Source organism: Amphiprion ocellaris, chromosome 17 (assembly GCF_022539595.1).
Source record: "Amphiprion ocellaris isolate individual 3 ecotype Okinawa chromosome 17, ASM2253959v1, whole genome shotgun sequence".
Taxonomy (NCBI): Eukaryota; Metazoa; Chordata; class Actinopteri; family Pomacentridae; genus Amphiprion; species Amphiprion ocellaris.
Window position 1 is genome coordinate 30,452,270 of NC_072782.1, and position 14,236 is coordinate 30,466,505.

Consider the following 14,236-nt stretch of genomic DNA (forward strand, 5'->3'; position numbering starts at 1 on the left):
TGAAAGAGCTACAACCTTTGGAGCTCTCAGACGGACCACCTGTCCTCATAAACTTCAATACAAGACGTAAAATAAAGACAACACAGCAAGGAAGCTGCAACTGTTAGTCCAGTTCCTCTCTGCAGCTCATTTAACCCTGGTGTCATCCTGCAGGTCAAACTGACCCGTTTTAAAGTTTGAAAATGTGGGGAAAAAAAAATATTTTCACAGTGAAACTTCTGATGTCCACATTTTCCACATTTTTGGGAAATCTTTGAACATTTTTTGGTGGAAAAAAGAAATGTTAAAAATGTTTCTTTAAGAACATTCATAAAAAAATCAACCAAAATCCAGCAAAATTCGCTGGATTTTGGTAGATTTTTTTATGAATGTTCTTAAAGAAAATTTTAGAAGTTTTACTGATATATATAGAATCACTTAGATATTTTTAGGATTTTTTGGAAGATTTTTACTCATTTTTTGAAAATATATACAAGAATTTTCTTGCCACATTTGGGGTTTTTTTTTTTTTTAAAAATAAAACTTTTAAGGGAAACTTTTAAGGAATTTTCTTCCTGAAGGTTTTGCAAATTTTCAGAAATTTAGAGAATTTTTTTGCAAAATTTTCGAATTTTTTTTCAGACAAGGAAACAATATTTTTTTGTGCCCATAAATGAAGACAAGCAGTGGGTTAAAGCCTGTTAGTGATGGTTTGTCTCCATTGTCTCCTGTCGTAGTTTGAATTGTGCGCTTGCCGGGAGCTCCAGGCCTCCATCAGCGAGCGTTTGGTCCAATCAGAGAGACTCTTGTTCCAGCAGGACGCACTGAGCGCGCTCCGTGACCTGCTGACCCGAGACCTGCACAGGTACCAGGAAGAGACGCAGAGACTCCACGGTTTCACGCACAAAGTACTCAGAAGAAGGTACAACCGGCTGGAAATGCATGATTTAATTAGCAGTCTGAGTCTGTGGTTGGTTTTCCCACCTGGATGGATTCAGCTTTTTATTTTCTTACAGAGAGGAAACCTTCAGCATCAGGATAACTGACAGCAGCATGCAGGGAAAGAACGAGACCGAGCAGCAAAACAACATGGTAAAGTTCAACTTAAACACCTAAACTCTGCACTATTCCTCTCTTATTGCCTGTTTCACCTGTTGTGTAGGTAGTTTTTGGTGTTTTTTCTTATTTGCAGGATGCCACCTTCTAAAAAAAAAAAACATCTAACATCACTGAATGTTTGGTTGTTGATGGGTTTTTGGTTTTGGTCATCTAACAATGCTTCTTATCCATGTAGAACTATTCAAACACAAGCAGTGTTACCTGGAGAAGTCATGTATTTTAGAAATTATTCCCCCTTATGTGTGTTTTAGGGGTTGTATTTGCACAAAATAAGAATAATCTGCATTTTACTTGAATTTGCTTGCATCATCCCTGGATATAATATAAAAATGTGTCCACATTTTAACAGTTAAACCTGTTGACAAACAGCAAAATGTTCTTTGTTCTATCTGTGAATGGATTTCAATGCAGCTTCCATAATTCTTAAATGGGAAATATGTAGAAGAAAGGTGCAGAAAAAAACAAAAAACCTTGCAAAAAATCTGCGAAAACCAACCCAAAAAGCACTGAGATGTAAACTTGTTCAGGACTAATATTGTCACAGAAATTCTGAGAACTTAAAATTAAGAATAAGAACAACTTTATGATGGTGTTTTTACTTCGCAATGGATTAAGATCTGATTTTTGCCATTTGGCTGTTGGTGAAGTAAACATGCACGGCTTCTTGGTTGCACTGAGGAACACAGAATTATTGATTTTTTGCAGGATTTGGTGCAAACAGTTTATTTTGGTGAGTTTTTACACTTCAGTGATTTTAACAAAACATCACTATTTTAAGCTCAGATTTTGTTCATTTTCCCGACAGATCTTGACAGAAGTTACATTTTTCCTTTAAAAAAGACAGTTTTTAAACTGCAGGTGGTTTTGGGATTCTGAGGGATAAAAGAGACACTAATTGCACAAATTTCTTCCTCTTTTGACGTTATTTTTGTTGCAAGTTTACAAAAAGATTCAAAGTCAGTGTTCAGTCGCAGCCACTGCAACACAACTGCAAGTTTAAAAGTTCTTTTTATGCTGGAATTAGGGTTGAATTACAGCTTTTAATGGAGAATTCATACTTTTCTGGTGATAAAATGAATGGCAAAATAAATTGAGCCAAAACTGTAGCATTTAAGAGGCATTAAATACATGCAATATTATTGAAACTTAAAAAACTGCAAAATTAACTCTTGGTGGCTGGTTAATATCTATAATAACTTAATTATTCAGTTGCTAATACAAATTTAGAACTAGATACTAGCTGTAGGAAATAAAACCAAATTTTGGAGCAATTTTTGGTGCAGACTTTTGGGGAAAAAAATCTCAAATGTTTGATCTTTTGACAATGAAGCTTCAGTGTTCTAGTGGGAATTTTAAAACTTGACTTTATTTTAGCCCGCTTTGGAAAGAAACCTCATTAGGGAAGGTTTAATTTGACTCTTTTTGCATTTCTTAAGAGGTTAAACTATCAGAAGTTTTAGGAGAATTTAGCAACGAGTCGCTGCAATAAAAAAAAAAAATTAAAAATCGAATTTTACTGAGAACAAAAATGAACAAAGCAACACAAGAAGCAGTGCAGGTAGAACAAGACAGCTGTGTCTTTGTCTACCTGTGTGTGTGTGTGTGTGTGTGTGTGTGTGTGTGTGTGTGTGTGTGTGTGTGTGTGTGTGTGTGTGTGTGTGTGTGTGTGTGTGTGTGTGTGTGTGTGTGTGTGTGTGTGTGTGTGTGTGTGTGTCTGGCATTGGTCCAGCTGTTGTCAGTCTTTCTCAGACAGTCGAAGTAGAGACAGAGGAAACATCTGCCTGCTCATCTGGCTCTGTCTGTCACACACACACACACACACACACACACACACACACACACACACACACACACACACACACAGTGTTAGCATCTCTGCCTAAAAAAAAAAATAATAATTAAAAAAAGAAAGAAACAGCCCATAATAAACTGACACAGTTGTGACAGGAAACGATGAGGGAAGAAACCTGGTTTGGAGTCTTATTATAACAGGAAACCTGTCAAAGTGTCACCACAGTTTAACTCGTGAAGCTTAAACACAAACAGCAGACAGAACGGCTGCCAACACGCTGCTGCTGCTGCTGCTGAACACAAATACTGCACCAATCAGGCTCAGCGTCTTCACTAAACACCTGATTTTTATGGAAAACGGCACCATAAATCTGTAGAATATCACCGTGTAGGACAAAAACCACACATACTGTTGGTCAACTGGCAGATTTTAGGCATCAACTCACCATAAATTTAAAAAAAATGTGCCCTCTGTAACCTCTTAGGAAATGAAAAAAAAAGTCAAATTAAACCTTCTGAGATGAGATTTCTTTCCAAAGCGGATTAAAATAAAGTCAATTTTTAAAATTCTTACTAGAATACTGAAGCTTCACTGATCAAACACTGGAGCTTTTTTTCCCAAATCTTCACTGAAAATTGCTCCAAAATTTGTTTTTATTTCCTACAGCTAGCATCTAGTTTTACATTTTAATTAGCAGTTGAATAATTAAGTTATTATGGATGCTAACCTTCCACCAAGAGTTAATTCTGCATTATTTTTTCAAGTTTCAATAATGTTGCATATATTTACTGATTCTTAAATGCTACAGTTTTTCGCGTGACTTATTTTTTCATCCTTTGCCATTAATTCTAGCAACAGAACGGTATGAATTCTCCATTAAATGTTGAATTTCAACCCTAATTCCTCCATAAAAATAACTGTTTAAGTCTAAGAATTAGGTAGTTTAGGCGATTTTGGTAAAGATAACCTTCCTGCTTTACAGAAAAATAAAGAAAAAGTTGAGTTTTAGTAATAAACCAGTTCTCTGTACTGTCTTCACCAGCAGTAAGTAATAATGCATGAAAACCTGCAACGTTTGTTGTCAATGCAGGCAGCAGGAACTTCACAGCTCCTGTCAACCAGCTGTTTTATCACATTACAAGGAATCAGGTTGGAAAATGTCCTCATCTGATGCCCATTTTAGCAGGATGACACCATTGGTCGCCTTGCAAAATGTTAAAATTAAAAGCATTTCAGTGTTTTTTTTGCTGTTAATTTACAAAAGCAGCTTAATCAGGATTAAAGAAATATGCTGGTTTAGGTTAAAAACGGCTTAATTAAGGATATGAAATGATTGCGATCGTGATTTTAAAGCCTTGTGTTGACTGTTAGATAAAAACAGAACGCTAATAGAAGTTTCTAGAGTCAAATGCTGATGTTTTGTTGTTCTTGTTGTTGTTGTAGCACCAGAACTCTACTTCCTCACTTCACATTTCATCCTGCATTGCAGTTTGATCTGATAACTGTTCTGTTTTCTCAAAACAACTACAACTTTTAAGCAAATACAACCAGTTTTATAAGGAGAAAAGCACAGTATTCCGTTTATTTGTGCTCTTTTTGTCACTGGTTTAATGATGGTTTAACGTAACTGTCTAGATACCATCATACACTGTCCCTTTATAGCGACGTTTTTAAAAGTTTCACGTTTAGTTGTTTGTTCAAAGCTGTAAAATTACATTTTTATACAATTAACCTTCATTCTCAGTTACATTTGAAGGGAACTGTAGTTCCTCCAAGCTACATTTGACTGTAAAATATCACAAATACGATTGTATTAAACGTATATTTTACTTTATTTTCGGGATTTATTATTGCTGCTTTTCAGCCAACCAATCGTATATTAAATGTGGCACCTTGATAACCAAGAAAATGGAGGAAAAACTCCAAACATGTCATGAAGGAGTCGTATTTTAACCCAAGCCGTGGTATTTTCCTAAACATAACCAAAGACTTTTGCTACTTTAATTCAACCAAAGTTCTACCAAGTAGTATTTACCAAAGTGGGATATTTTCCTAAAATTAATGTCAAAACCAAACCAGAAAGCAACTGAAAATTACATTTTAGTCTAAGAATAATGGTTTAACTTGAGATGTGAAGTTACTGAAATTTATATAATTGTACTTAATGTATATTTAACTTTATTTTAGGGATTTATTGTCGCTATTTTTCAGCCAACCAATCGTATATTAAATGTGGTGCCTTGGTAACCCAAAAAATGACGGGAAAACTCCAAACATGTAATGAAAGAGTTGTACTTTAGCCTAAACTGTGCTATTTTCCTATTTTCCTTTGCTACTTAAAGTTAACCAAACTCTTAACAAGTAGTATTTATGTATAAGTATCAATCAAAGTGTGATATTTTCCTACAATCTGTGTCAAAACCAAACCAGAAAACCACTGAAAGTGACACTTGAGTCTAAGAATTATGGTTTAACTTGAAACGAGAAATTGCCGAAATTAAGTTTCTTTCTAAACACGCATGAGAATCCAGTTTAGTTGTATTGGAATGTAACTTTTTGGAGACCGGGCTGGTGAAACTGCCTTTAAATGGTACAAAGAACCATTAATCTTTCAGGTTTTTATTACATCAATTGTTATTCGTGCCAAACTGTGATCTGCACAACAAAAATATCCACCTGCCGCCCGGCGACTGGTTTTATTCTCTGACAGCTGAAGTCACTCGTTGTGTGGATTTAAAAGGAAATAGGTCGACTCATTCCAAAACTGGATTTTACAGCTGACAGATGTTACAGAATTTGGCTTGTGGCCTTTTTTTTTAACCCCGATGCCCAAAATAATTTGCTAATACAGCGAACGGCTCCCTGTACGGCGGGTCTCAGTGGACGGCGAGGGATTCAAACCCTCGACATCTTCGGCTCTCGGTCTCACGCTTCGTCCTGCTGGAGAGGCTCGCTAACCTTTTTATCAGATTATCGCTGGTTAATCTTTCAGAAAGTGGATTTGTATAATCACGCATCACTCTGATTGGACTTAAATCTAACAGAGACGATTTAATAAAGAGGGTTTTTGTGGATAGATGTTGGAAAATTGGCGTTTTTTATTTTGCAGCACAGTGTGGGAATCACCGCTCAGTCTGTTGGTTAAATTCTGTGTTTTCTCTCAAATATGTGACACTGTTTATCCAAACATTTAGCCAACAGACACCTAAAAAGCACCAAAATTAGAGGATTAAAGGCCTCAAGTGCCAAATGTTGAAGGACATTGTGGTAAAGATTGATAAACCAACAATTCAATCCAGAATTTGGAGGAAAAAACACCAAAAGGTTGGTTTTGTACCATTTCGAAAGCTATTAAACAGAAGATTTTACAATGGAAGTCAACCCTATTACAATAATAGCTCACTTTTGAACCTTTTTCTTGAATTTTGTCAATCATGTCTGCACATTTAGAAGATATTTTTTCTTGTAAAATCCCCAAAAAGACAGAAACTAACAACAGTTATTCATTCATATAGGGTTGATAATCCAATGTATATGGAAATGACATTATAAGTCTGGTTTATTGTTGGGTTTTCAGAGGAGCAGCTGCACTCAGAAACAGAAAACCTCTCTGAATAATTACAAAAAACACATACACTTCTCTAAAAGTTAAATAAAAACAAAACATAAGGGCTGGACTCAGGTGCATCAGTTGAAGGTGTTAAACAGACAAAACCTCTGCAGCACTTTATTCTAATGGGAATAAACTGTGGAAAAACACTCCCTGCAAACATCACACTAGGATTAGAAGTATAAATGTCTGTAATATTCAGATTTTTTTGGGTTTCTTGGATTTGGTTGATCTGATTTAATAGAAACAGTCTTGAATTTAAGTCCTATTGATTCTGCTTTATGACACAGTGCTTCCATTTATTTACAGACACCTTTTATTGATAAATGATCAATTAATATGTCCATTAAGAGTCTTAAAAATGGAGAAAGTGGGACAAAACTCAAAGAAACTAAATAAAATAAGCAGAGAAACATCATATAATTATCTCACATGATCTTGACAGGATTAAGTTTGTTAATTTTCTTAATTTTATCATTTTGGTCTATAAAATAGTTGAAAATATTGAAAATCTACCACCACAGTTACCTGCAAAGGGATGTCAGAAACCTAAAACTATGCAGTTTTTTCAAAGGAAAAGCAAAGAAAAGCTGATACCAGATAATTTTAGCTTAATGTAGCTTTAAAAAAATGCCTAAATTTGTACCAGGATATTAGACATTATGATTTACTGTTTGAACTACACAAGATCTATAATCAGTAAAATGCTGTATATAGTTTTTCCACATTTTCTTTTTACTTTTTCTGACACGTTTTCCATAGTTGCTTTGTGCTTTTTCCACAATATGACCAACATGTGGGGTCCCATAACAAGCTGCTTTTAATTTTCCATATTTACCACATCACCTATAAATTGTCCGTACTTGATAGACCTTCTCAGGTGAAATAAACCTGGCGATCACACGTCTGAGCTGATTCCCACATTAAACAAAGAGACGGATTAGTCGGAGCAGATTTCTGTCCTGATCTGAAACAAATACTGCTGTTAAGGGATAATTGTCGGCTGCAGAGTGTAAAAGCGTTCGGCCTCGAGGACACAGATCCGGGTTTGTTGATTAATCTCTGGTGTTTGTGGCGATGGGAGGAGGAACGACGACAACACGGGAACATATTGCCAAGCAGATTGCTTCGGGCCAAACGGAGCTTGACGTTTTGCTCTCCGCGAGACTCATACGTGTTCGACACAAGACTGCCACCACTAATTGCTTATTTATTTTATTTTTCCGCATTGCCGTTGCTTCTCCTCGCTCTCCGCTGCCAGACAGTTTTATTTCGCCGTGGCATTAAAGTGCATCTGCTTGTTTACATCTGTTTGTCACTATGACTGCGTGGACAATGCTGATTTTCCCGCCGTTCCGTGTTAAGATGAGCTTCACGCTAAAAACTGAAATGAGGAAAGGCTAAAAGTCATGTTTGTGTTTCACAGTTTGGCATGTAGAGTCACATGCATGTTAACTTGGTCAGTAACCATTTTACTCAGCTGTCGAAGGCGTTAAATCAAAAACAGAATCAAGAAAAACAACTATTAAGTACTTAAAGATGATCACGCGTAACTACAACAACAATTAGAAACATCCTGTAAAGCTAAAAATGAACTCAGAAGAGAGTAAACAGTCGGAAGAAGATAAAAAACAACCCCAGTGTTGAAATCAGCAACCATGAAAAACTAGAGCATAGAAAACAAGTTGAAGAAGCTACGAAACCAAACTAAAACTAAGACACAACCAGGAAGTGCTAGAAAATGAGGAAAAACTAGAAAAATAGCGGAAACTAGCTAGAAAAGTACTTGAAGCTAAATAAATTCTGCTCAAGAAAGGATGAAACAGGTTTGATCCTCACTTTAAGACTATCAACAGTAACTACAACACGACCCAGAGAAGTTAGAAACAACATAAAATGCTATAAATTAAAGAAACATGAACAACAACCCCCAAATTTAGAAATCACAAACAACCATTTTCTAGAGAAACTATCAAACAAAAACAAGAAACTAGGAACCAAACTTAAAGGAACTGAAATACAACAAAGAGATGCACAAAAACACAACTGAAAAGTCATAAAGCCGCCCAAAGAAACTAAAACAAGGAGAAACTAGAAAAACCAGCGAGAAAACTACCTAAAGCTACATAAGTTCTGCTCAAGAAAGGATGAAATGGGTTCAGTCTTTACTTTAAAACAATCACCAGTAACTACAACACAACCATGAAAAGTTCGAAACAACTTAAAAAGCTCTAAATCAAACTCAGAAAGATTGAAAGCAACCTACAGAAGACAGAAAACAATCAGAGGAAGATAACCACCCCTCTGAAAAGGCAGCCCAAAGAGACTTAAACTGAAAGAAAAATGGATGAAACCCAAAGAAACTAAATGAAATAAGCAGAGAAACAAGGTAATGAAGGTAAACAACAACCACAGGAAACAACAAAGCAAATCAATGAAGCAAGAACTCAGACAAAAGTAGAAAACAGAATCTAGAATCTAGAAAAGAAACCACAAACTTGAAAATAACCTTGAAGTTTTGGTGTCAGCCACAGACAGAAATAGGGGGTTCTTTAAAAAGGTTTGAAAAACAACCTTAAACAGGAAAAAAGCTTAAACACACCCTTAAAAAAAGAGAGAAATTTATCATAATGGGTGGAGCACAGCCCAAAGAGGCTGTAAAATTAAGACTGAAAGAATAAAACCCAAAGAAACCAAATAAAATAAGCAGAGAAACAACAAAATAAGACCAAAGAACAGAAACCAAACCAAACAGATGAAGTGGGAACACAGAGAAAAGTAGAAAACAATCTAAAGAAGCTCGAAAAGAAACCACAAACTTGAGAACAAGCTTTTTTCAGTCCAGTAAACTCACTTTCTTCTGTTTTTTTTTTGTCTGAGTTTTTGGTGTCACTGTGAGATTGATCTTCCTGGAATCTGTCGAGCAGCCAAAACACAGAAATAACGACGTCTTTGAGCTCCACAGAGGATGAGGCAGGTTTGGTCTTTGCAGTTGATCAAATTTATTGTTTCCAACTTGAATAGTTGTTGTATGTTCTATTGTCTCAGTGCAGATGGCCACAAGCCGAGTCTCTGAGAGATCTCTGAGTAAACCAGCCTGTCCGTCAACGAAATCCATGTTGACTCTCTCAAACAGTCCCAACACCTTCCACCAAATTAGATTCATCTCCGAGAAATACCTTCGAGATGCAGCCGTGACGGTTAAAGCATCACTCAGACCTGCAGATTAGTCTGAGGAACTGACCCTGGTCATGTTTTCTTGGTGTCATCAGGGTAGTTTCAGCCTCAGTACAAGATTTCAGGCAAAAAATGCAATAAAGTTGCATTATGGGATGTAGAATCTGGGTTTTGGATGACTAGGAGTTGGGGAATCTCAAAATCTGATGCTTCATTGCTTTATTTTGCCTCCAGCTTTTATGAAAATGCTGAAATGTATCACTTAATTTGAAAATATTGGCAAATAGACATATAGAAGTCATACTATTGCTTCTTGATAAAGCCTCATATTGGGGCAGAAAACCCGGAGCTTTCCTGCTGCACCGAGCATCAGCGAGGCGTTGGCTGTATTACCCAGAGTGCATTGCTGCCTTATATCTGGGTCAGATGGTGCACAGCTCTGCACCATATGTCTGTACTGTAGTGAGGCCACAGGGAATACAGGACCGTGTATGTATGTGTGTCCAGGACTTTAGGGAATTTCTGGTTTTCCTGAATGAAAAAAAGTCTTTCTGTCTGTTTGTTTGTTCCTCAGTGTCCCAACATGAACATGATTATATCTCCAGACTAGTTTTACTCAAGACTTTTAGGCTTCTTGTGTAAATTTGACATGTTTTAAGGACAAAGGAAAAGCTTTATTTGAGGCTGCTTTCATGTTATAAAACAGTAGTTACTTCAACACCAACTAGAGGAAGTCAATTCAAAAAGATGAGCTGGCTAGCTAGTCTTTACTTGAGAGTATACCCACCGACATACCAGAGGAAGGTTGTATTTTGGGTTTCGTAAATGACAGGTTTTTACAAGAAACTGTCCATTCAGAAATCATCAGTCCAGCATTGTTGTATGAGCTAAATTTGACCATAAATGTAACAATTTTTAAATGACTTAGCAACGACAGGCAGCTTTAAACTCTACGAACTTGAGGTAAGTGCAAGGTGGTGAGGATATTTAAAGGAATAAATCCATAATCGGCCCTTTCAGCCTTTCTGATTCCATTGTGGTTTAGAATCTGCACTAAAACACTAACTAATAGTTGTTACTGGATGTAAACACAGTTTTATGAGTAGTTTAATGTTATCTTATATGGTGAATTTTAGAAGAAGGCTGCTATTTAACAAGGAGATCGAGAAGGCAGAAAAATGGCACTTGTTATTCTGTCCAAGTTTAACCAATCAGCATTTGTCTTCCCCAACTTAAACCAATCAACTTCAAGGCCCTCACAGCAGTTTTTTAGGGTTATATGTGCTTTCAGGTAGGAGCAGCTACTTAATATTCCTCTGAAAGTTGCCTTAAAGGAGATTTTACAGGGCAGCAAGGTTCAGGCTGCCTTAAAATAACCCTGCAGTGGAAAATAACCAAATCTTAATGATCTACTACACAAACTCAGTATTGTTTTTTGTATCAACCATATACTGCCAAGTAGCTTTGGTCAGCTTATCTAAAAGAGAAAGTACCGTTCATCTGTCTTTAGCCTTCCTGTGAGTATCAGCAAGTACTCATATGGGTTGTGGGCGCTGGAATATGTGACGTTTTATACTCAATTTGTGGGTCTACTTCATAGACAAATGGGTTCAAAATTCTTTGGAAATCTATGGATTATTTACTTGAATGTTTACAATAAATATAGAGGCACATGCACCATGCAAGGTTAAATTTTAAGTAGAAATTTACTCACTTTTTTGGTAACTGTGAGACCCAAATGCTGCTCCAAGTGAGATGCCAAAATGTTAGATCTACCTAAATGAACCTGATAAAAACAAAATAGTTTGCTGGATGGAAGTGGAGTGATTTCCACCATGTTTCAATATAGTTATGAAATATAGCAGAAATCTCACTCTTCTCTCACCAGTTGGGGAATTTGACCTGAACTCAGCTGAACTCCATCACAATAACAAAGTATTTTACAGTACATAAGGACAAACATTAGCAAACACACCGACCCTCCATCACCAGCCCACCGTGTCCTCGTCTCCTCAAAGTCCAAACTGAGCGTGCTCGAGCTCACAGGGCAAAAATAATAACATTAAAAGTCATCAGCTCAGAGCTAATCCCGCCTCGGCCTGTAAACATTTTAATACGGCGGTGATTAGCAGTGATCCCAGACCCCAGACAGCTCCGCTCCCACCCCAGCCTCGGCTCTCCGTCCCCGGGGGAGGCAGCCAGGCGAGTCCCTGGATTAAGGCCACACGGCGCTTTGGACCCTGGAGCCCCCTGAAAGTTAAACCCCTGGACGCTCGCCACTTCATTTCTCTAAGTGGCATCGGCCTTCTTGTTGTGATTGTTAATTAAAGTTGGATTTATTCAAGTGGCTTTTTGGCAAAAAAAACTGGAAAACGCTGACATTTTCTGCTCTCTTTCTGTTTTTTTTTTTCTTTTTTTGGGTTTGGAAGCTGAGTGGATTTTTGAATTTTCGGGCAGTTTTCTGTGTCTGTTTATCCACCTATCTACCTTTTATTTCTGTGTGAGAAAGTGGGATGCTGTGTTTCGGGTTTTGGGGTGGGGGGATTTTTTTCAGATGAGCGAGCAGATGTTGCAGTTTCTCAAGAGGGATTTATGTCAGGATAGCAACACACACACACACACACACACACACACACACACACACACACACACACACACACACACACACACAACGCCGAGCTTCATGTCATTATGCATGCATTTCATCAGTCAACAGCATCCATACAGTGTAAAGACAGCAGACAGAGACGGAGAGGAAACACACTATTAACACTTAAAGTTGAAATTAAAGTGATGGAAGGATGTCTTTGAATCTAATTGCTCTTGAGAGATTTACTCTGTTTGTGTTACTATTGATTTCACATGTAACCTCATCTGGAAAGCAGTTTCTTTGTGCAATGTTCTACTCTGGCCGCTCACATTAGTCACTAATGTTAGCTAAATATACTAACAGTTAGATATATGGCTGCTTATTTCCCTACTTAGGCCTCATTAAACTGAAATTTTCATGTCACATGTAAATATTTCAGTGATTTTAAACAGATTTTTAACTCCTGCATGGTGTCTAACTTGCAAAAGTACATTTATTTGCAACCTTTCAGTGCTAAAGCTTCATCAGACAAATGGTTTGTAGAAAAAGAAGCATTTTCAATATAGATATACCCATGAGACCGGTTACTTGTGTCCATTAATATGCGTATACATTATCACTGCGTGGATTTTGATGCTGATTCTGTTTGTATATTCTACTGGGGAAGTTCTTGAGTAAATTTATTATTGATGTTAATCTTTTCTATATGCTGTGTTAAATGTTGTCTGCATAATATGCATATTTTCTTCATCGCAGTTGCCTCTGGAGGCCTGTAGGATCTGTTTACACAGAGACTCACTTCATTTAATATACACAGTCCTGACAGAGTAAAGAAAAATGTGCTGATTATTTTTAATATACATATGTATTGTGAGCAGATTGAAGTTTTATGAGGTCTTGTGTTTATTATGGGTTGTATTTATTCATCTTTCTTTCATCTGGAATGTAAATGCATCCCTGCAGGTTCATCTACATATAGCCTCTGCAGACTTTTTTTTTTAAACTTTCTGTATGTTACTGAAAATCATCACTCAGTAGAATGGTGTTTGGGGATTCATGACTTCTTACAGTGCCTGGGGAATTTGGTGATTGGCTGCGAAGCTACAGCCACTTCCTGTTTAAGGTGGCTTCTCTATGCAGCAAACCATGAGCCTGATGGAGGTCTGGCACGCAAATAATCATAAATAAATGTATTTTTGCAACTTAGACAGCATGCTAGAGACACTTGTGGATGTGCTCATCACTCTCCTAAGCAGCCTTTTCATGAAATAGATGTGGGAAGAGGTACTTTTATTAATTATGACGACGAAACAAGAAGCAAACATACTTAGTGTCACCAATATTCATGTTCACCATGTCATGTATCCTGCTTGAGTCAGTTTCAGTCAAGTTACTTCACAGAAAACCTCTTGAAAAGAGACTGTTGGTCAGAGTTTCAGGTGTGTTATGTTAGTAGGAAGCAGAAATGAGGACATATAAACATCTGTTGAGCTTTTGTGTATACGGTTTTCTTAACTTGTAGTCTTCAACCCTAACTTTTACTTACTCAAGTAAACTCCCAATTCAACTGAGCAGACTTTTTTTTTTTTTTTTTTAGCAATACAGTAGTCTTCATCAGCATCTGGAAACAAAATGTGAAACTCAAGAGATCTTTGGAAATGAAAGAAAAATCATGGTTCAGTTGCTTTAAAATTGAAGTTGGCAGTTTATTGTTGTGTTTTTGTTTTGGTGTCATTGGCAAAAACTCCAAGCTAACCATTTAGCATATTGCAATTCAGGTGGTCTGAGAGGAACTTCTTCATCTTGGCCTTGTTCTAATCTTGACTTTTTACAAATGTCTATTTCTAACAAAACCATACTGTCGTTTTGTCTCCTCTCTCCCTATAAATGTCTAATATGGCAGCTGGCAGTGTGGTTTAAATCCTGGACCACAGTGTGTACATGTAGCTAGCTATTGGGATAGCAATAT

At 36.9% G+C, this 14,236-nt stretch overlaps 1 protein-coding gene across 1 annotated transcript in view; it reads left to right on the forward strand.

The window, feature by feature from the left end:
* The window catches only part of LOC111571298 (cingulin-like protein 1), an 83,858-nt gene that overhangs the window by 48,952 nt on the left and 20,670 nt on the right, over positions 1–14,236 (forward strand). The window contains exons 5-6 of the mRNA XM_055019419.1: positions 717–901; positions 996–1,071. Coding sequence (XP_054875394.1) covers positions 1,033–1,071 — 39 coding nt within the window. The 5' untranslated portion in view covers positions 717–901; positions 996–1,032. The remainder of the gene's footprint in view (positions 1–716; positions 902–995; positions 1,072–14,236) is intronic.